The sequence below is a fragment of the Mirounga angustirostris genome, unplaced genomic scaffold (assembly GCF_029215605.1).
Source record: "Mirounga angustirostris isolate CCGP_5_RB_7025 unplaced genomic scaffold, mMirAng1.0.hap1 SCAF_2, whole genome shotgun sequence".
NCBI lineage: Eukaryota > Metazoa > Chordata > Mammalia > Carnivora > Phocidae > Mirounga > Mirounga angustirostris.
In genome coordinates, this window is record NW_026991710.1 from 51,772,045 (window position 1) to 51,793,634 (window position 21,590).

Below are 21,590 nucleotides of genomic sequence, written 5' to 3' on the forward strand. Positions count from 1 at the left end.
TTGATCAATTTCAGATTTTGATAAAAATATTTTTATTTGTTTATTTATTTATTTATTTATTAGAAAAGGAGGAGGAGGAGCAGAGGGAGAGAGAGATCTTAAGCAGGCTTCACACCCAGAGCAGAGCCTGATATGGGACTCGAACTTATGACCTTGAGATCATGATGTGAGCAAAAATCATGGGTCAGACACTTAACTGATTGAGCCACCCAGGCTTCCCAAAAGATTTATTTTTTAAAATTTTGAACAGTTTATTAGTAAACATATTTCTATTAAGCCAAACTTTTTCTTATTAATAACTTCCACATATATTCCTTGTTCTAATATCTGAAGTATACAACACTCTCTTTTCCTTTGAGACAAAGGATGTGCTCTGATGTAAAGTTCTCATATGTACAAAATGAAATTAAAGTACAGGAGATATCAACCAAGTAATGAAATTCTAAGTAGGAAACATGATGTTATGACAGACTGTCCTGTGTAGTTTGCATTATCTCTTTGGTTATATTGTTTTATTAATTAGTACTTCCATAGTCTTTCCAAACACTACAATTCTATAAGCAAGCCTGAACAAAAGGGCAGACACATGAATTGTTTCCTTTTTTATAAGAAATAAACACCAAACATATATAAAACTCCTTATGTATTAAAATACTGGCTGCTGATTTAATATTGTTGAATCAGTTGTTTTATTTGTTACAAATGATTCATTCAGTACAGTACTTCACTAGAACTAAATGGACCATTCTTTTCCTTGGAAACCATTTATTTGAAGTTTTATAAATGCCACCTACATAATTAAGTGATCAAACTAAAATAGAATCAAGGAAGCCAGTAAGATATGATATGAGTGATAGTGTTTATATCTGAAAAATAAAAGAACCATTTCCTATCTCATTCCAACAACAACAAAAAGTTTTAACACTAAAGCCAGCCACCAACCAATGTATGTAATTTTGCTGACCTTGAAAAGAAAATGCATCTGCTAAAGAATTTGCTATTATGGAGTGCTCAAATAAGAAAGACAGAGTGCTATCACACTGTATAATCAGCAATCACAAAGCAAGGCTTCTGAAGGAAAACAGACATGGTTCTAAAAATGGAAAATTTAAAAGCTGCATAAAAATATTCAGATTTATAAAAGAGAGCATGAAAGCAAGAAGCATAAAGTAGCAAGTCAATTTCACACTAAATAACAAAGCAGAAAGCAGAATAATGTGGGGCAGGGAGAAGAACACAAAGAGTATAACCAGACTATTTCTTTATCCTCACTGGCTTAAATTTATAGCCAGTTTGTTCACCAAATTACCCACCATACTTCTAAGAAATTACCAGGATTGATCATTTACATTGGACACCATTAGCTGTCAAGTCTCCCAGAGTATTACAATGACTCTTCTCCCAATTTTGCCTTGCACAACCACTAATCAGACCTGATTGTCCACCTTCCCATGCCTTCTAATACTCCCCCAATGCACTTGAGGGCACTTAGAGTCTGTCAACAGCAAAAACTTCTAAACAATCAATTTTCACTCAAAAAAGTCCCTCCATCTTCTTCCCTTAATAGAAAACTCTGTGATTTTCAACTAAGTATTTATTCTTCACACTAAATCCTTCCAATTATGGGCATGAAAATGTGTTAGGAATCCTCCTTGCTATTAAATGCTGTTTCCAAAACATTTTCTCCATTCTCCTTGTGGACTTCATATCAAATTTTACTATCTAATTTAATTGATTCTTGTTGCTGTCTCTGGTGGACTGGTCTTTCCACTTAAAATATTCATGACTTTAACTCAGAACATGCTCTCCACCACTACTCATTCATCATTGTTAGTGATTTTAATATAACTTGATTTTTTATATTACTCACCAAACATTATGTCCATAAGCCTGCTAATGATTGAAATTTAACCAAAAACAGTAGAAAAAAAATTAAAAACAAACAGAGAAAAGAAAAGAAAAGAAAAAAAAAAGAAAACAACAAAAAGAACATTGCTTTTAAAGTTTGCAAGATAATCTTTGACTTCATACCAGTGGCCATAGTACTCTGTGCTTTCTGGTTTTGTATTATTGAGAACATTCCCTTAAAAAGTATAATAACCAGTCCAGATATTTCACTGTTCATATATCTATTTTCTTTGAATTTAAATTTCCTCACACAGTCACACATTCAAATATAAATTTGAAATCAATCATTTGCTATAGATAAGACATCTCTTCTAATATTTGGTGAATCTATAATATAGTCACTTGCTCAAGTTCAAATACTGCTATCCCAACCATTTTGACTTTTGGATATTATAAAACAAAATTATTTAATAATATCTGTCTTTGGGAATATCAGCATGTCATTAAAGATGAATCAAAATAACCCTGACATTGCTCAGCAATTCACAGGTTTAAATGTGCCATAATGAGAGATGAAACAACTTACAGACAGGATCATACCTCATGCACTTTAATAATTGTATTAGCTATGACAGTTGTATTACATGAAACTTGACTGGCAAAATGGACATCCCTTCCTAACAATTTAGTCTCCTAAGATTCTGAAAACAATAATACATCACATAGGTAAATTGAATTTTTGACACTTATATGAGTTGCTGATGACATTAAGTATACAGCAATGTAAATTTGACCAGTATTTTACAGTAGTCACAGTGAGAAGAAGTCTATTTTCAATACTTGGTACATTAATATGTGCAAGTGGTTTATACTATGATTTGAACTGAAGCCACAAAGAAAATATTGGCTTAAGTAAGAAAGTTAAGAGAAGTACTTTTAACAAGGGCCTTTTACTTAGTTAAGATGACAGAGAAAACAAAATTGTATTATTCTATATATCATTAGCAGAATTTCATAATAGAAAACATTAATGAGATATAAAAAACATGTTTGGAACATTATATTATTACACTTTGTGATTTCAGTACCTATATATACTATAATGGAATAAATTTGATATGTAGTTTCTTTTCAAAATATTACCTCAAAACGTATGCAGCTCTTAATATCATGTTGGTGGATGATACATTCCTTAGTTCCTTTTTTTAAAATTTCAACTTGCCACTTATGAACAAATTAATCATCAATCTCTCTAAAATTTCAGTTTTTTTTTCTATTCAGTATGTGCCCTCTTTAATACCCATCACCAGGTTAACCCATCCCCCCACCCCCCTCCCCTATAGAACCCTCAGTTTGTTTCTCAGAGTCCATACTCTCTCATGGTTCATCTCCCCCTCTGATCCCCCCCCTTCATTTTTCCCTTCCTGCTATCTTCTTCATTTTTTTTTTTAACATATAATGTAGTATTTGTTTTAGAGGTACAGGTCTGTGATTTTACAGTCTTACACAATTCACAATGCTCACCATAGCACATAACCTCCCCAATGTCTATCACCCAGCCACCTCATCCTTCCCACCCCCCACCCCTCCAGCAACCCTCAGTTTGTTTCCTGAGATTAAGAGTTCCTCATATCAGTGAGGTCATATGATACATGTCTTCCTCTGATTGACTTATTTTGCTCAGCATAACACCCTCCAGTTCCATCCAGTTGTTGCAAATGGCAAGATATCATTCCTTTTGAAGGCTGCATAATATTCCATTGTGTGTGTGTGTGTGTGTGTGTGTGTATATATATATCTCAATCACATCTTCTTTACCCATTCATCTGTCGATGGACATGTTGGCTCTTTCCATAGTTTGGCTATTGTGGACACTGATGCTATAAACATCAGAGTGCACATACCCCTTCAGATCTCTACATTTGTATTTTGGGGGTAAATACCCAATAGTGCAATTGCTGGGTCATAACGTAGCTCTATTTTCAACTTTTTGAGAAACCTCCATACTGTTTTCCAGAGTGGCTGCACCAGCTTGCATTCCCACCAACAGTGTAGGAGGGTTCCCCTTTTTCTGCATCCCCGCCAATATCTGTCATTTCCTGACTTGTTAATTTTAGGCTTTCAAAATTAAGATCCTGAAGGCTCGGCCAGCATTACCTTAATCCTCAAACCAGGAAAAGACCCTATCAAAAAGGAGAATTTCAGACTGATATCCCTGATGAATATGTATTCCAAAATTCTCAACAAAATCCTAGCTAATTGGACCCAATAATACATTAAAAGGATCATCCACCACGATTAAGTGGGATTTATCCTGGGGATGCAAGTGTGGTTCAACATTCACAAATCAATCAATGTAATAGAACACATTAATGGATCACCACATCAAAAACTAAAGATGTATTGTATGGTGACTAACATAACATAATAAAATTAAATTAAATTAAAAAAATAAAATTTCAAAATTAGGGAAGCAATCTTCTTCCAGCATTACCTTTTTTTTTTTTTTTTTTTTTAAGATTTGACATTTCTTGGGGTCCCTGTGTGGCTCAGTTGTTAAGCTGAGTTCGTGATCCCTTCGGCTCAGGTCATGATCCCAGGGTCCTGGGATAGAGCCCCACATTGGGCTCCCTGCTCCATGGGAAGCCTGCTTCTCCCTCTCCCACTCCCCCTTCTTGTGTTCCCTCTCTCGCTGTGTCTTTCTCTGTCAAATAAATAAATAAAATCTTAAAAAAAAAAAAGATTTGACATTTCTCTCTATGTATATACATTTCTCAACATATATAAGTTAACTATTTTGAAATATACTTAAGAAAAAGAAAGTTGGATATATCCTGTCAACTCCTTTTAAGAATCAAGAGAGCATCTGCGACCACACAGAATAAAATTTACTAACATTAATGTAAAATAAAATTTTAATTATTTTTAACTAATTAATTCAACATTAAGCAATTCTGGAAAATCATTCAATTTGTGTGTATGCTTGCGTAGGCACATGTGTTTCAGTATGCCACAAAGTCTTGATGGTTAGACTATGAATATTCATCTATAGTAGTAAAGCATAATACCTGATGATTTAACTTGATTAATGAGTATTTGTTGAATTAAATGGAATTAAATAATTTTTGTTACTCAAGTAGCAAAAAAAAAGATTTTCTTAAAGATACAATTAAAAATACAAAAAAATTAAACTATTATTTTGTGAGATAATCATGTGGAAACTTATAAAAAATTTCCTGTAAAACAAAATTTTTTAGATTACCAAATATTATTTGGCTTCAAATTGTAATGATTCTTTCTTTATTGAAGAAAACTTAACAATCTGTGGAATAAAATTGTTATAATGATGTATACAGTATGCTTAGTAAAGAAGAGATGCTTTGAAAATCTGATTAAATTTTAAATGGGTTAAATATGATTCATAAAAATTCACTCTTTTCCTGAAATATTTTGCATGAGGTTCATCAAGGATGTGGTTAACAGATCTCTTTTGCTATTTCTAGCTCAGGGAGACCCATATAGTCTACTTTTTTGTGTCATTTGGCATATTCATTAGAATTTTTTCAATGACCAGAACATCAATATTAACAGGATTTATTAATTTATCTCAATCTTGAGATCTAATTGTAATAAGAAAAAACTGGTGAGATTTTTGCCCACTATTGAAGGGTCTTACTGAATTGTGGGGTGATTAGATTTCTAGAAGGGAAATAGCCACTTAATCCCCATAGCTTTCACAAAATGTAACCTGAGTGAATAACCTGCCAAATTATTCCATATATTTATCTAAACTCTTGATAAGACTCATAATTTCTGTTGCTGAGGAAACTATTATAGAAAGAATATTAGCTACTTCTAGAGTTAGCAGTGGAGAGCTTTTTAAAGAAAAACATTCTGCCACTTCTTCCCTTGGTTACATTTATCATTTTTCTAGCTTCTTTCACAGAGAGATCAGGGAATTCTACAGCCTTGTCCAGGAGGCTCCTTTCAGATTGCCTAGAGGATACTCATTATTCTATACTATATGTCATAAATATTTCCATTGTGTTATCTTTGTTTTGAGTTATTCTCCTTGAACCTTTCAAAGTTTATCATTGTTTATGTCCCCCTGGCCTTTTGGCAAAGAAATATAAGCATTTCAACTGTCACAATAAATTATACATCCCTTTATGGGTCTGAAACTGCAATTGATTTCCTAATCCCATTGCCTTTTCTTGCTTCTCTCTCCCTTTCCACCACTGCCCCATCCCAGGCTCTCTCTGGGGACTCAGAGACAAGTAGTCCAATAAATTATAAACATCACTGAAACTTTGTATGGTGTTACCAACTAATAGATAACACAGGTCATGAGTAAAATGACTTGGTTTGTCTTTCAGAAAATTCCTTTATGACACAGAATGAGTGCATGAATTATACTTCAATTGACTGTCATTCACTTTTTACTTCAGTTCATATATTACTAATTCTTAGATCAGTCTCACAGGAGAAAATTCCATTGGCAATTTCAAACCATATTTGCATTAATTCCTCTTATTTGTATTAAGTGTTGTTTTTAATTTAACTGTTGATCTTACATGGCACCAGGTGACATTAGACAGGGATTTCAACTTTTATAACCAATTGTGAACTATGCATAGACTTATAGCAATATTATTCATTACATAATTTCTAAAACTAACTTTCAAGTTCTTTCTCTATTTGTTAATGAGGACTAATGATAGCATTTCTGAAGTAAAATACACAGGTATTATTTGAATTTCTGCCTAAAAAATAATTTAAATATATGACTCAGTAAAATAGAGGCAATGGAGATTAGTGGTTTGAGTGCAGGTTACAGAGTCATATTCCCTGAGTTTGAATTCCAGCTCTGCCACTTATTAGCTATGTGACACTGAGCAAGTTCTCTAATCTTTTTCAAAGAATTTCATCTGTAAAATGAAAAGTAAAATACTACTAGATGATGATAAAGTTGTTGTAAGTAGTTTTAAATATTTGCTGAACAGAAATATCTTAGGATATTCATAACAAAGAGTGACTATTTGATAAAAGTTAGCTATATTTATTTTCCTTATTATGAATGTTAATGCAAGGGAACTAGAATAGGACATACAAAGATATTATGAGGCACAATATTTGATAGCAAAAGCTCAACTTTGATATCAGCTATAATCTTTCAATTTAAAAAAAATGAGAGTATAATTAAGAAAAATCAAGGATTCTCATCAAGAACAAAAAGGCATTTATATCTTGATAATTTAGTGAATTTTATAAAGATAGATTATTCCAAGAAATATAAAGAGACGAGCAAACATCGGCGTGAAGGAATAGGGATACTCTGCCTAAGTGACAATTTAAACTTAATAAATAATTTTTAAAGCAATTCAAATATCCAAGAAACAAAAATTAGCGATGCTATAATCATTGGCAGAAAGTATGAAATTTAACAAAAAGAAATTCATTTGAAGGAGAATTAGAGGTTTTAAGTATCAAGGAACAGTTATGCAGAGAAAAAATCTTATAGGTTTTAGAAGTGGATTTCCCAACAAGACAGAGGATCATAGGGGAAGAGAGGGAAAAATGAAACAAGATGAAACCAGAGAGGGAGACAAACCATAACAGACTCTTAATCTCAGGAAACAAACTGGATTGTTGAGTGGAGGGGGGTGGGAGGGATGGGGTGGCTGGGTGATGCACAATGGGGAGGGTATGTGCTATGGTGAGCACTGTTAATTGTGTAAGACTGATGAATCACAGACCTGTACTCCTGAAACAAATAATACATTATATGTTAATAAAAAAAGAAAGAAAGAAATTTCTGCAGCCCAGGGATGGTATTGGAAGCTAACAGAGTTATGTTTTTGAGGTATAATGCTTGAAGAGCACAAGGATACTAATAATTGACACACCTAGATTTGAGGAAAGAAGAGAAAACAATAACAAGATAAACATCACAAGGAAAGAGCTTTTCTTTTCATTTTCCTTGCCCTTCATGGTTTCCTCTAATTTTCTTAAACACAATTGTTTATCAATTTTGACATATATGTTCCTAGTCCATAAAAAATTGATGAGTAGAAAGATTCCATGGAATATCATACTAATTTCATGGTGTTATTATTTCTGACTTTATTGGCTTAGAGCATCTATTTTGGGTTTTGCACCCAATTAAACATGTGTGTGTCAGGGTGTGGGAGGGAGGAGGGTGTTCTCCCATTACAACCTATGCTTGGGACACCACCATGGTGTCCCACAATTTAACTAAATTCTGACACTATCTACCTGGAAGTACCAGCAGGTTCCACAGGTTAAGAGTTCAGTCCTACAAAACTGCTTTTCCATTACTTCAGACACCAGTTGCAAGTCCAGGTTGTCACCTGTGCTTCTGACCAACCTCCTATAAAATGAAGTTTCCCAAGACCCCTTCCTCAGGTATCATTAATTTGCAAGAGCTTCTAACAGAACTCAGAGAAATATTTTACTTATTAGATGACAAGTTTATTATGAAAGGATATAACTCAGGAACAGTCAGGTGGAAGAGATGAATACAACAAGGATGGAGAAATGCCTCAGAGTTTCCATGCTTTGTCTGAAAAAAAAACCACACTCCCTGAATCTGCACATATTCTCCAGAAGCTCTCTGAATCCAGTCTTGTCGGCTGTTGACAATTGATTCAAACTTTAGACCATTCCCCTCCCCAGAGGCCTGGGGGTGAGACTGAAAGTTCCAAACCTCCTGGCAACAAGCCCCCATTCTTAGGTGTAGTCTAAAATTTACCTCATTAACAATAAAAGACCTTTGTTGCTGTCATTACTTAGGATATTCCAAAGTTTTTAGGAGCTCTGTGCCGGAAACTAGGATGAAAACCAAATATACATTTCTTAGTATAAATCAAAACATCACAGCATCCTAATTTATTTTGATAATTTAAAAAGAAACATGATCTAGAAACACTAAAAAGCATTTACTATGTATAATTTTCTTTTTTTAAAATTTTATTTATTTAATTGACAGAGAGAGAGAGAGAGAGTGAGAGAGGGAACACAAGCAGGGGGAGTGGGAGAGGGAGAAGCAGGCTTCCCGCCGAGCAGGGAGCTGGATGCGGGGCTCGATCCCAGGACCCTGGGATCATGACCCGAGCCAAAGGCAGTCGCTTAACCAACCGAGCCACCCAGGTGCCCCATACTATGTATAATTTTCTAAAAAAAAACAAGTATTCAAACTTTAGTGTCAAATAAGGATCCAAAATATTTATGAGGAATTATCTAGAAAGAAATCATTCATCAAGTGTTTGGTACAAATGCTCACATTAATCAAAATCTTGCATAGTTAATCTCAATTATATACAAACTTTGATATAAGCTTTGAAAATATAAATATTGATGTAACTTGAAAAACATTTAGTAAATGTTATGTGATTTGTTACTACATAAAGATTGAATCTCATTCAGTATTCTTCAAATGTTCATTGGATTTTATATCTCACCCAACTTTAAAACTGTGGATTTGTCAATGTTAAATGAACAAACCTTTTAGAGTCTCTAAACATAAGAGAATTTTAAATAAAAATTACAGCAGAAATAAATGATATAGAAACAAAGAACAGTAGAACAGAATAACAAAACTAAGAGCTGGTTCTTCAAAAGAAATAATAAAATTGATAAATCCCTAGCCAGACTTATGAAAAAGAAAAGAGGAAGGACCCAAATAAATAAAATCACAAATGGAAGAGGAGAGATCACAACCAACATGACAGAAATACAAACAATTTTAAGAGAGAATTATGAAAAATTATATGCCAACAAACTGGGCAATCTGGAAGAAATGGATAAATTCCTAGAAACATACAAACTACTAAAACACAAACAGGAAGATATAGAAAATTTGAACAGACCCATAACCAGCAAAGAAATGGAATCAGTAATTGAAACTCTCCCAACAAAAGTCCTGGGTGAGATGGCTTCCCAGGGAAATTTTACCAGACATTTAAAGAAGAGTTAATACCTATTCTCCAACTGTTCAAAAAAATAGAAATGGAAGGAAAACTTCCAAACTCCTTCTATGAGACCAGCATTACCTTGATTCCAAAACCAGACAAAGACCCCATTAAAAAGGAGAATTACAGGCAAATACCACTGATGAACATGGATGCAAAAATTCTCAACAAGATACTAGCAAATCAAATCCAACAGTACATTAAAAGAATTATTCACCATGGTCAAGTGGGATTTATTCTTGGGCTGCATGGCTGGTTCAATATTCATGAATCAATCAACATGATATGCCATATTACTAAAGAAAGGATAGGAACCATATGATCATCTCAGTAGATGCAGAAAAAGCAAATACAACATCCATTCTTGATAAAAAACCTTCAACAAAGTAGGGACAGATGGAAAATACCTCAATATCATAAAGGTCATATGTGAAAGACCAAAAGCTAATATCATCCTCAATGGAGAAAAACAGAGCGCTTTTCCCTTATGGTCAGGAACAAGACAAGGATGTCCACTCTCACCACTATATTTAACACAGTACTGGAAGTCTTAGCCTTAGCAGTCAGACAACAAAAAGAAATAAAAGACATCCAAATCATCAAGGAAGAAGTCAAACTTTCACTATTTGTAGAGGACATGATACTCTATATAGAAAGCCTGAAAGTCTCCACCAAAAATCGCTAGAACTAATACATGAATTTAACAAAGTCACAGGATATAAAATCAATGTACAGAAATCTGTTGTATTTCTATACACCAATAATGAAGCAGCAGAAAAAGAAATCAAGCAATTGATTCTATTTGGAATTGAACCACAGACCATAAGATATTAAGAATAAACCTAACCAAAGAGGTAAAAGATCTGTACTCTGAAAACTATAGAACACTTATGAAAGAAATTGAAGGGACACAAAGAAATGGAAAAACATTCCATGCTCAGGGATTGGAAAAACATTGTTAAAATGTCAATCCTATCCAAAGCAATCTACACATTTAATTCAATCCATACCAGAACTAATCTTCTGACAAATCAGGAAAGAATACCCAATGTAAAAAGTCTCTTCAACAAATGGTTTTGGGAAAACTGGACAGCCACATGCAGAAGAATGAAACTAGACTACATACAAAAATAAATTCAAAATTGATTAAAGACCTAAATGTGAGACAGGAAACCATCAAAATCCTAGAGGACAACACAGACAGCAACCTCTTTGACCTTGGCTGGAGCAACTTCTTACTAGGTAAGTCTCTGGAGGGAAAGGAAACAAAAGCAAAGGTGAACTATTGGGACTTTATCAAAATAAAAATCTCAGCACAACAAAGGAAACAATCAACAAAACTAACAGGCAACATACAGAATGGGAGAAGATATTTGCGAAAGGCATATCTGATAAAGGGTTGGTGTCCAAAATCTACAAAGAATTTACCAAACTCAATGCCCAAAAAAATAATAATCCAGTTAAGAAATGGGCAGAAGATATGAATACACATTTTTCAGAAGACATCCAGATGGCTAATAGACACATGAAAAGATGCTCAACATTACTCATCATCAAGGAAGTACAAATTAAAACCATGATAAGATACCACCTCACATCTGTCAGAATGACTAAAATTAACAACACAAGAAACAACAGATGTTGGCGAGGATGTGGAGAAATGTGAATGATCTTAACACTGTTGGTGGGAATGCAAACTGGTGCAGGCACTCTGGAAAACAGTATGGAGGTTCCTCAAAAAGTTAAAAAAAAAAGAGCTACTGTATGACCCAGCAATTGCACTACTAGGTCTTTAATCCAAAGGATATAAAAATACAGATTTGAAAGGGTACAGGCACCCTGATGTTTATAGCAGCATTATCAACAATAGCCAAACTTTGGAAAGAGCCCAAATGTCTACCAGGTGGGCTAAAGAAGATGTGGTATATATATATAATGGAATATTACTCACCCCTCAAAAAAGAATGAAATCTTGCCATTTGCAACAAGGTGGATGGAGGTAGGGTATGCTATGCTAAATGAAAAAAGTCAGAGAAAGATAAATACCATATGATTTCACTCATATGTGGAATTTAAGAAACAAAACATATGAACAGAGAGGGAGAAACAAACCATGAGACTCTTAAAGATAGAGAACACACTGTGGGTTGATGGAAGGAAAGCAATGAGGGTAGATGGGTGATGGGTATTAAAAGGGGCACTTTGATCAGCACTGGGTGTTGCATGTGGGTGATGAATCACTGAATTCTTCTCCTGAAGTCAATATTGCACAGTATGTTCACTAAATAGAATTTAAGTAATTTAAGTAATTTAAGTAAGAATTTAAGTATATTTATTTATTTATATTTATATTTATTTATTATGTATTTTATTATATATATTATATTATATTTATTATATATATAATGTAATATATAATAAATAAAATTTTTTAAAGAAAGTTTTATTTGAGCCTAATTTAGGATAGTTGCCCAGGAAACATGCTCTTCACAGGGAAGAAAGTGCTCTGGAAAATGAAGAGCTTTTATAGGGTTATATATTTTGTACTTCTTGTAAAATCTCAAAGGATTATAGATTAACATATATGCAGAAATCACAAATTTTAGTGTTAAGGGATGCAGGCAGTAGGAGCATTGATTGATATCTTATGGGCAAGATGGTTTTCCTTTAGGGGCGCCTGGGTGGCTCAGATGGTTAAGAGTCTGCCTTCAGCTCAGGTCATGATCTCAGGGTCCTGGGATCGAGTCCCGCATCGGGCTTCCTGCTCCTTGGGAGCCTGCTTCTCCCTCTGCCTCTCTCTCTCTCTGTCTTTCATGAATAAATAAATAAAATCTTGAAAAAAAAAAAAAAGATGGTTTTCCTTTAGGCTACTTATTTAAAAAGCAAGTGTACAAAGTATGCTTGGTGGGCCATTAATCAGCCTTTTGGTTTAAATGAAGTTTATACACAGTCCTGTTAACTTAGGAAGAAATCTAAAATGGCTTCCCTTGATCTTTAGAGAGTTTTTCCTATCATCCATTTTAATTATAACTATGGTATTTAGGTCCACCAAACAATCACAGAAGTTGTCATTCACAGTAAGTGGTTGAAGGCTAGTTCTTTTTAGAGATTATGCATGAAATGGTAATAGTATTCAGAGCACCTTATCTTGTTGTGATTGCAAATCACTTTTAGCTACAAAACCAGTAAAAGTTTTTAAAGATTTGAAAAAAAGTTGTTTTTTTTAAACTATTTAGATGAAATCCTACCTTTATACAACTTTGTACAGCAGTAGTATTATCTAATCTCTGCTTTAGATTCCTTGGCTTCCTCCCTAAAACAAGTAATGACAGAGTTTTGAAAGAATATATTCACTAGACATTTGCTTTAAAAAATCTTTAAATTCTTTTTATTAATATAACTTCTATTTTATCCATGCTAACTATTCATCCATCCCTTTTCTAAGGAGGTCTAGATTATAAGAATCTAAATACTTTTAAGTATGATAAAGCATAGCAAAATAACTTGTAATATTTGGGCAGAATTTTTCCACTGTAATTTACTTGTTATTCTGGCAAACATTTTGATTGTTGATTGATTAAATCCACAAAATGGAATATATCATTACAGATTTAAATTAGTATATACACAGTTGGCCCTGGCTTTTTATAAGTTCTATTATGTTCTAAAAATATTAGCTATTATTCTAATAAAGTCATATTGTACACCAAAAGATAATTAACTTAAATTTAAAATAAAGAAATCATGGAATAGTTATTGATTTAAGTAACATGAAATAAGGTAATGCTACTCAGCTTGAATACGTAATAGAGTTGTTTTTTGTTTTGCTTTGTTTTTAAGATTTTATTTATTTGACAGAGAGCAAGACACAGATAGATCATGAGAAGGGGGGAGGGGTAGACTGAGAAGCAGACTCCCCGCTGATCAGGGAGCCCAATGTGGGACTCCACCCAGGACCCTGGGATCATGACCTGAGCCAAAGGCAGATGCTTAACCATCTGAGCCACCTAGGTGCCCCAAGTTTGTTTTTTAACATGGAATTTTTTTTAATCCCTTGAAATCTTTGAAAATATTCACATAATTTTAGTCACAGTGTCACCTAGATTTCTAAGATTCTTAATTTTTCAGCTTAACTTTAACAAGGTTTAATTCTTCTGCACAACCTTTATGAGAAAATGAGAGTAAACAGAGCATGACCTATAGGGCCGTGAGCATGGTCTCTGAGACTCTCTAGGAGAGGCTTCAAAATACAAGCAAAAACAATCATCACAAGTGTGAATAAAGACATGTGTGGAGGTACAGAAAGACTGGGGGAGTATTGCAGCTGAGGCATTTCATACATTTTTGGTGATTAAAAATGAGAAGAGGATAAATAGATGAAAGTGTATATGTGTGCATATGTATAATTTAAAGTTTTATTAGAACCTCTTTTTCATGAAACCATTGCTATTTCCCTCTTATTTTAACAACTAATATTTTAATTGTGGTTTCCTTCCCATTCTATTTCTTCACCAGTCTGGCTGCCATGGTATTAACAGGGTAATCTAAAAGATGACTCTTTTTTTTTTTTAATTTTTATTTATTTATTTGACAGAGAGAGACACAGCGAGAGGGAACACAAGAAGGGGGAGTGAGAGAGGGAGAAGCAGGCTTCCCGCTGAGCAGAGAGCCCGATGCAGGGCTCAATCCCAGGATCCTGGAACCATGACCTGAGCCGAAGGCAGATGCTTAATGACTGAGCCACCCAGGCGCCCCAAAGATGACTCTTATAACAAAAGTGAACTAAAAAAATTATAAACCCTGGAAGAGGATAAGATAGTCATTTTACAGGGTAAGAAAATCACAGTAAAGAAAATTTAAAAATAGAACTAAGAAAAATGTAAAGTTGACACAAAGAGAAACAGTAGGGCGACCAGAAATCAAGATCAGTCAAAACACCTAAGAGAACAAAGAATAGAGATGAAAGACAAATAAGGAGAACTCTCCCTCCAGGAAACCCAGCCTTCTGATGACTCTGTTTCTTTCTTTACAAGATTAACAATTCCTATTATAACTGCAGGGCTTGCCAATAAACAGCATCAGAAGTATTGTAATAAAAAAATTTATTCTGTGTCAGAAAGTAAAGAAATAAGTTTGTAAAAAATCTAACCATTGTAGTTACATATATAAGATTAATATTATTTGAATATATTTATGAAATTCAACAAGATATTCAATGCTATTAAATATGCTAAACATCAACATAAAATATTAAAGCAATCAACACATTATTTTGTTCTGTTTCAGTTTTACCATTGTAAAATTTTTAGTGTTAGCACTTTTTCCTTGCCTTTTATTATTTGGTAGATACATTAAACATAATGTCCAATTTAACTGACTTACAGAAAATTCTCTGTAATGTAATATAACAAAAAAATGTTTTTGTGCTTTGTAAAACTGAAATACCAGTAAGTTTTTGAAATAAAGTATAATGGACAAAAATTGCCTGAATATTATATTTTTTATTAAAGTGTAATTTACACATAATACACGATTTTCAGGTGTACAATATACTGACTCAACACCTACATATATTATGAAATGATCACCTCAATAAGTTACTATCTGTCACCATACAACGTTTTTATATTGACTATATTTCCTATGTTGTATACCACATTCCCATGTGTTATTTATTTCATAAATGGATGATTGTACTTCTTAATATCTTTCACCTATTTTATCCACCTCCCTATTCCCCTACGCTCAGGCAATCATTAGTTTGTTTTCTGTATTTATGAGTCTCTTTCTGTTTTTGTTTGTTGATTCATTTGTTTTGGTTTTAAGAGTCCATATGTAAGTAAAGTCATATGATATTTGTCTTCCTCTGCCTCATTTTGCTGAACATAATACTCTCTAGTTCTATCTATTTTGTTACAAACAGATATTGCTTTTTACGGCTGAGTAATATTCCAGCATGTGTGTGTGTGTGTGTCTGTGTGCGTACCATATCTTTTTATCCATCATCTATTGATGGACACTTAGGTGGACACTTATGCTTTCGTATCTTGGTTATTGTAAATAACGCTCTCATAAACGTAAGGGGTGCATTCATTTTTTGAATTAGTGTTTTGATTTTATTTGGTTAAATACCCACAAGTGGAATTGTTGGATCATATGGTGGTTCTATTTTTAATATTTTACAGAATCTCCATGCTATTTTCCACAGTGGCTGCACCAATTTACATTTCCACCAACAGTGCACAAGGATTCCCTTTTCCCACATCCTCACCAACACATTTTCTTTCTTGTCTTTTTGAAAATAACCATTCTGAGAGATGTGAAACGATACATCATTGTGGTATTAATTTGCATTTCCTTCATGATTAGTGATATTGAGCATTTTTTCATGTTGGCCACATAAAGTATGGTATAATAAATACAATCATTTGAATATTATTTTTCTTTAAGTGATGGGTATACTTTATAAAATAACACTCATTTTATAATAATGAAAAGATCACAATTTACATATAGTTGTTAAAGATTAGATATATGGCTAGGAAAATAAATAAAATAATAGTCATCAAGAAATCATTAGGTTTAGGGCACGTGGGTGGTTCATTTGGTTAAGCCACTGCCTTTTACTTGGGTCATGATCCGGGAGTCCCGGGATCGAGGTCCTCATTGGGCTCCCTGATCAGTGGGGAGTCTGCTTCTCCCTCTTATCCTCCCCCTCTTGTGTTCTTTCCTTCTCTCTCAAATAAATAAATAAAATCTTAAAAAAAAATCCTCTAAAGAAAGCATTAAGTCTAAAAAAAAAAAAAGAAATCACTAAGTCTAAAAAAAAGAAATCATTGTCTTGATATAGCTTTTAAAACTAATCACATTATTGTCACATTTTTTTACATTTGTCTATTTATTTATTTATTTATTTATTTATTTATTTATTTATTTAGAGAGCCTGAGGGGCAGAGAAAGAGGGAGAGACTCCCAAGTAAGCTCCACGCTAAGCATGGAGTCCAACCCTGGGGTCAATCCCACAACCCTGAGATCATAACCTGAGCAGAAACCAATAGTCCAATGCTCAACCGACTGAGCCACCCAGATGCCTGTCTTATTTTTAATTATCCAGTTCAGAAACTGCATATTTCTAAGATTTTCTGCAAACTACTTATTATTAGAAATAGGCTCTAAACCACATACAGGACTTCTGGCTCAAAAATTTTTAAGATTTCTTGTAATTGTTATGTATATCTATATATATATTGCAAACTGTCATACAAGCAGTCATAGACTTACACATCAAGGTAATTGCACATTCCTTCTACACATGCATTAGCCCTTAATTCATTTCCTCTTTTTCAGACAATAGTAGAAATCATATTTTTATTACGTTGTCATTATTAATTTAAATACAACCATTTTCTTGCAACTTTGTACTTTATAGTAAAAGCATTATTTTCAAATGTCTTCTCACTTATTACTACAATCTAAACTTTCTGAAACGACCTCATTAAATAAGTTTAGTCCAAGTCTTTCCAAAGATGACAATAATTATTAGTTTGAGAACCATATTTTATGCAAAGATAGGAATAACACAAACAACTGCATTAGTATGCAAATAAACAGGAAATATTTGTGTAAATAATCAGGTTAATATGGTTAACATAGGTAATGTGATGAGGCACAAATTTGGGGTTTGGAAAAGTTCTCCCTAATTTAGAAAGTACTGGCAAAAATATAATTTATTTTCATTCTAAAAGTTAGAGAATCAATTCCATGACAGATCTCTGCACTTGTTTTTTTCTCTTTTCCTTACCATAATCCCTTTCTGGTTCATTTCTGCATATTTAAATTCTACATGTCTTTGAGGTAAATATTAGAACCTACCTTCCCAAAGAATTTTAAACAGGTTAAGCATATTTTAAATAATTATATTCCATACTATATATGCTATCTGTTCCTATTAAAAATTCTACCTACTTTATTTATAAACTGTTTGATGCATTACATTGCGAGCTTTAAGACTTTCAGAAAAGAAATATTGTTCAAATAAATACAAGAGATTGAAAATGCTCACTAGCAAAAACCATACAATGTACAACACAAAGAATGAACTCTGATGTAAACTATGGACCTTGGGAAATAATGATTTGTCAATGTAGGTTCATGAATTGTAACAACTGTACTACTCTGATGTGAAATGTTGGTGGGAGAGTCTGTGCATGTGTGAAAGCAGAGGGTATATAAGAACTCTGTGTATTTTCTGCTTAGTTTTGCTATGAATCTAAAACTGCTTTAAAATTAAAGTCTATAAAAAATGCTTCCTAGTAATTATAGACATTTTCATGATGTTTAAGTTATGAGTAAACGTTATTGTAAAATTGTAAAATAAAAATCCAATTTAAATAAACCTCATATAAATATTTCTAAGTAAATAACAAAGACACCTCTTAATGAGGTAAATTTGGCTATTAATAAAATTAAATAGTATAGTTTTAATTTGCTGTTAAAAAATCTCTATGTGAAAGAGATTTGACCAGTATAAATGCATGGAGTAAAGTTTTTGCTTAATATTCTGCTTACATATAAGTAAATACTTGTTCAAATATGAAGGACAAAATAATTTTGTGAAAAACTAAGAGAATTGTGGATTAGAGTTAGATACGAAAATATAGTCAGGAAATATATAACACATTATTTCTGAGTTTCCTGTAAAAATATGATTTCCATACACTCTTTCCATCATAATGTTGAACTTATTCTTACAGATACATTTGAACCAATTTGAGAAAACTGTAACATAAATTCTAAATTATGTATAAAACTTACATGCTTTGTGGAGTTTTTGTTTAACATCATGAATAGTAGATGTTTGCACCACCTGAAAAGGAAAATAAAATATATAGAGAGAATTATTTTAATAAAGTATTTATTTGTTTGCTATATTTTTAAGAAGAAAACATAATTTAGTAAAGTATAAAATTAGTATGAAATAACCAGTGTGTTTTGTGTGACTTTTTATTCATTACTGCTTTGACAACCTTGAAATATTGCATCTGTATGCCTTTTTCTAAAATTTTATTTTTGTATGTAGCAATAATGATGTCATTATATGAGATTATTAAATGGTCACCTCAAAAATATATTTTTGAATCTTCTTTGTCCATAATACTCAACTTCTGGCTTCCAAACTGGTGAGACTACCAATTAAAATATGAATAAATATACAAGATAGACAGAAGGTAAAAGAGTTTGTAACAGAGAAGCTTCAGTATATGAGGTTGATTTATATGGGCAAAAGAGGAAAATGTTTACTACAGAGTATCATCCGAAAAAATATCCTATCCAAGCCCCCTCATTAGTTATGTTATTAAAACTCCCATTTCAAAATGGTAAGTCTATCAAAATTCATGTTAGATATATTAGATATATAATTAGATATATTATTAGTATTTATTCATGTTAGATATATGGATTCATCGGGATTGCAAAATGTATGAGGATGAGAATTCTATTTAAACACCTCAAGCCAATACAACATTTTTTTGACTCTCTGAATTTGTTCATATCAAACTTGCTAACTGAAATTTTTCTCTACCTCTGGTCCCTTTCACTGGCTTATGAAAAAACTCAACAATACTTCAAGATCTTTAACAAAGGACAAATCCATGGCCATGTAAGAAAATATATTTCCTTTCTCTAAACACATATAGAATATTGTGTTCATGATGTATTTTATTGCTACACTAAAGTCTTACAGCTATTTTGAAAGAGTGAAGTGAATAATAAAAGTGCATAAAGGATGGCATATAAAAACACCCCAGGCAGTTCTAATTAACATTATAATATTATATTTAATATTTAACTAAATATTAAAAGTATAACAATGAATGCATTGATTTTACCATATTCCACTCTCTGATTAATAGACCTATAACCAAGGGTGGGCTACATTAATTCATAGAATGTTTTTTTTTTTCTAATTTCTTCTATGAATATGGTTTACTAAATAAAATGTTCTAAGATTGAAGCACAGAATGATGATATTAATTCCCATTTGGGTAGTGTTGTAAAGAACAAAAGAACCTTAAAGAATCTGTATGAAAATTTCAAAAATTTCATAACATTGCTCTTATTTGGAAGAGGTTATAAATATTTATAAAACAGTTTTTAGATAGGGTAATATATATTTATATACTTGAATATATTATACTTTATTTAATTTATTTATTTTTATTTTTTTAAAGATTTTATTTATTTATTTGAGAGAGAAAGAATGAGAGAGAGCACATGAGAGGGGGGAGGGTCAGAGGGAGAAGCAGACTCTCTGCTGAGCAGAGAGCCCGATGCGGGACTCGATCCCGGGACTCCAGGATCATGACCTGAGCCGAAGGCAGTCGCTTAACCAACTGAGCCACCCAAGTGCCCTATACTTCATTTTAATATTGATAATTTAACTCTTATATTTGAATTATATTTTTTAAAACATGGTACTTTAACATTGTTCTGGTTTTATCTTACCACTACTTAAACACAAAGAAATTTTATATGTTGCTTTCTCTGATAAGGATGCCTAAAATCCATATACTGTTTTCTAGAGTATCAATTATTTGTCCACCCCTCATTTCAAGGGCCATCTAATTTAGAAAAACAAGTAATTTTCATGATCAATAGCTCCTTAGAGTTCACTGTTGCTCAGCTCTCACTTGATGAAGGCATATTATCTTGTGTTTACATGCTAGTTGTTCCAACCATCTCTGAAGTCCTTGAGGACAAAGACCTGGTGTTATTGCAGTCTGCATTTCAATATCTAGTGCACCATATAAAATGTAATAATGTTTAACGTCACTTCTGTTGAAACAAAAAAATAAAGCTGTGAGTGCAAATTCATATGAAAACAGAAGTTTTTAAATCTGGAATGAAAAATCTTTCTCAAGTAGATTTCTGTGGAAAAGCTATGTTTTCCTAGAATAATTTAAAAGAAAGCGCTGTGAATTGTTTAAGACTGTTGAATCACAGACCTGTACCTCTGAAACAAATAATACATTATATGTTAAAAAAAAAAAAGAAAGAAAGAAAAAAGACAATAGCAGGAAGGGAAGAATGAAGGGGGGGAAATCGGAAGAGGAGATGAACCATGAGAGACTATGAACTCTGAGAAACAAACTGAGGGTTCTAGAGGGGAGGGGGGTAGGAGGATGGGTTAGCCTGGTGACGGGTATTAAGGAGAGAGCAGGTACTGCATGGAGCACTGGGTGTTATATGCAAACAATGAATCATGGAGCACTACATTAAAAACTAATGATGTAATGTATGGTGACTAACATAACATAATAATAAAAAAATAAAACTAAAAAAAGTAAATAAAAAATAAAAGAAAGTCTTCTAATTTGATATATGCATTTTTGCTCTGAATTTACAAATTTTCAAAACTAAGGTTATATTCTCCTGAAAGAAACCTACGTGTGGAAATGGGTTGTTATTGCAAGCTTTTAACAAAGTTTTTAATTTACTTTTTAAAAATTACATTTGACTTTCACATGTTAGAAAAGTGCTGATTTTGAATAAATCTTTGAGAACTGCCTTAGCTGGAGCAATTTTAGTCAAATACAGAAGAAAAAAATAATTAACTATTAAATGATTCAGACAGTATTGCTCAATTAGCCACAAGACTGTGCTTGATCAACTCCTCCAGCCCTTCTGTTGTACTCAGAACACAAAGAGAGGAAAATATGATAATTACCAGAGTATGTAAGACTTTCCAAT

The 21,590-nt window shown here is 32.8% G+C and overlaps 1 protein-coding gene across 2 annotated transcripts in view; it reads right to left on the reverse strand.

Moving 5' to 3' along the window:
* The window catches only part of TECRL (trans-2,3-enoyl-CoA reductase like), a 106,756-nt gene that overhangs the window by 60,762 nt on the left and 24,404 nt on the right, over positions 1–21,590 (reverse strand). For both annotated transcript variants that reach the window (XM_045881082.1, XM_045881081.1), the window contains exon 2: positions 18,654–18,705. In XM_045881082.1, coding sequence (XP_045737038.1) covers positions 18,654–18,705 — 52 coding nt within the window. The remainder of the gene's footprint in view (positions 1–18,653; positions 18,706–21,590) is intronic.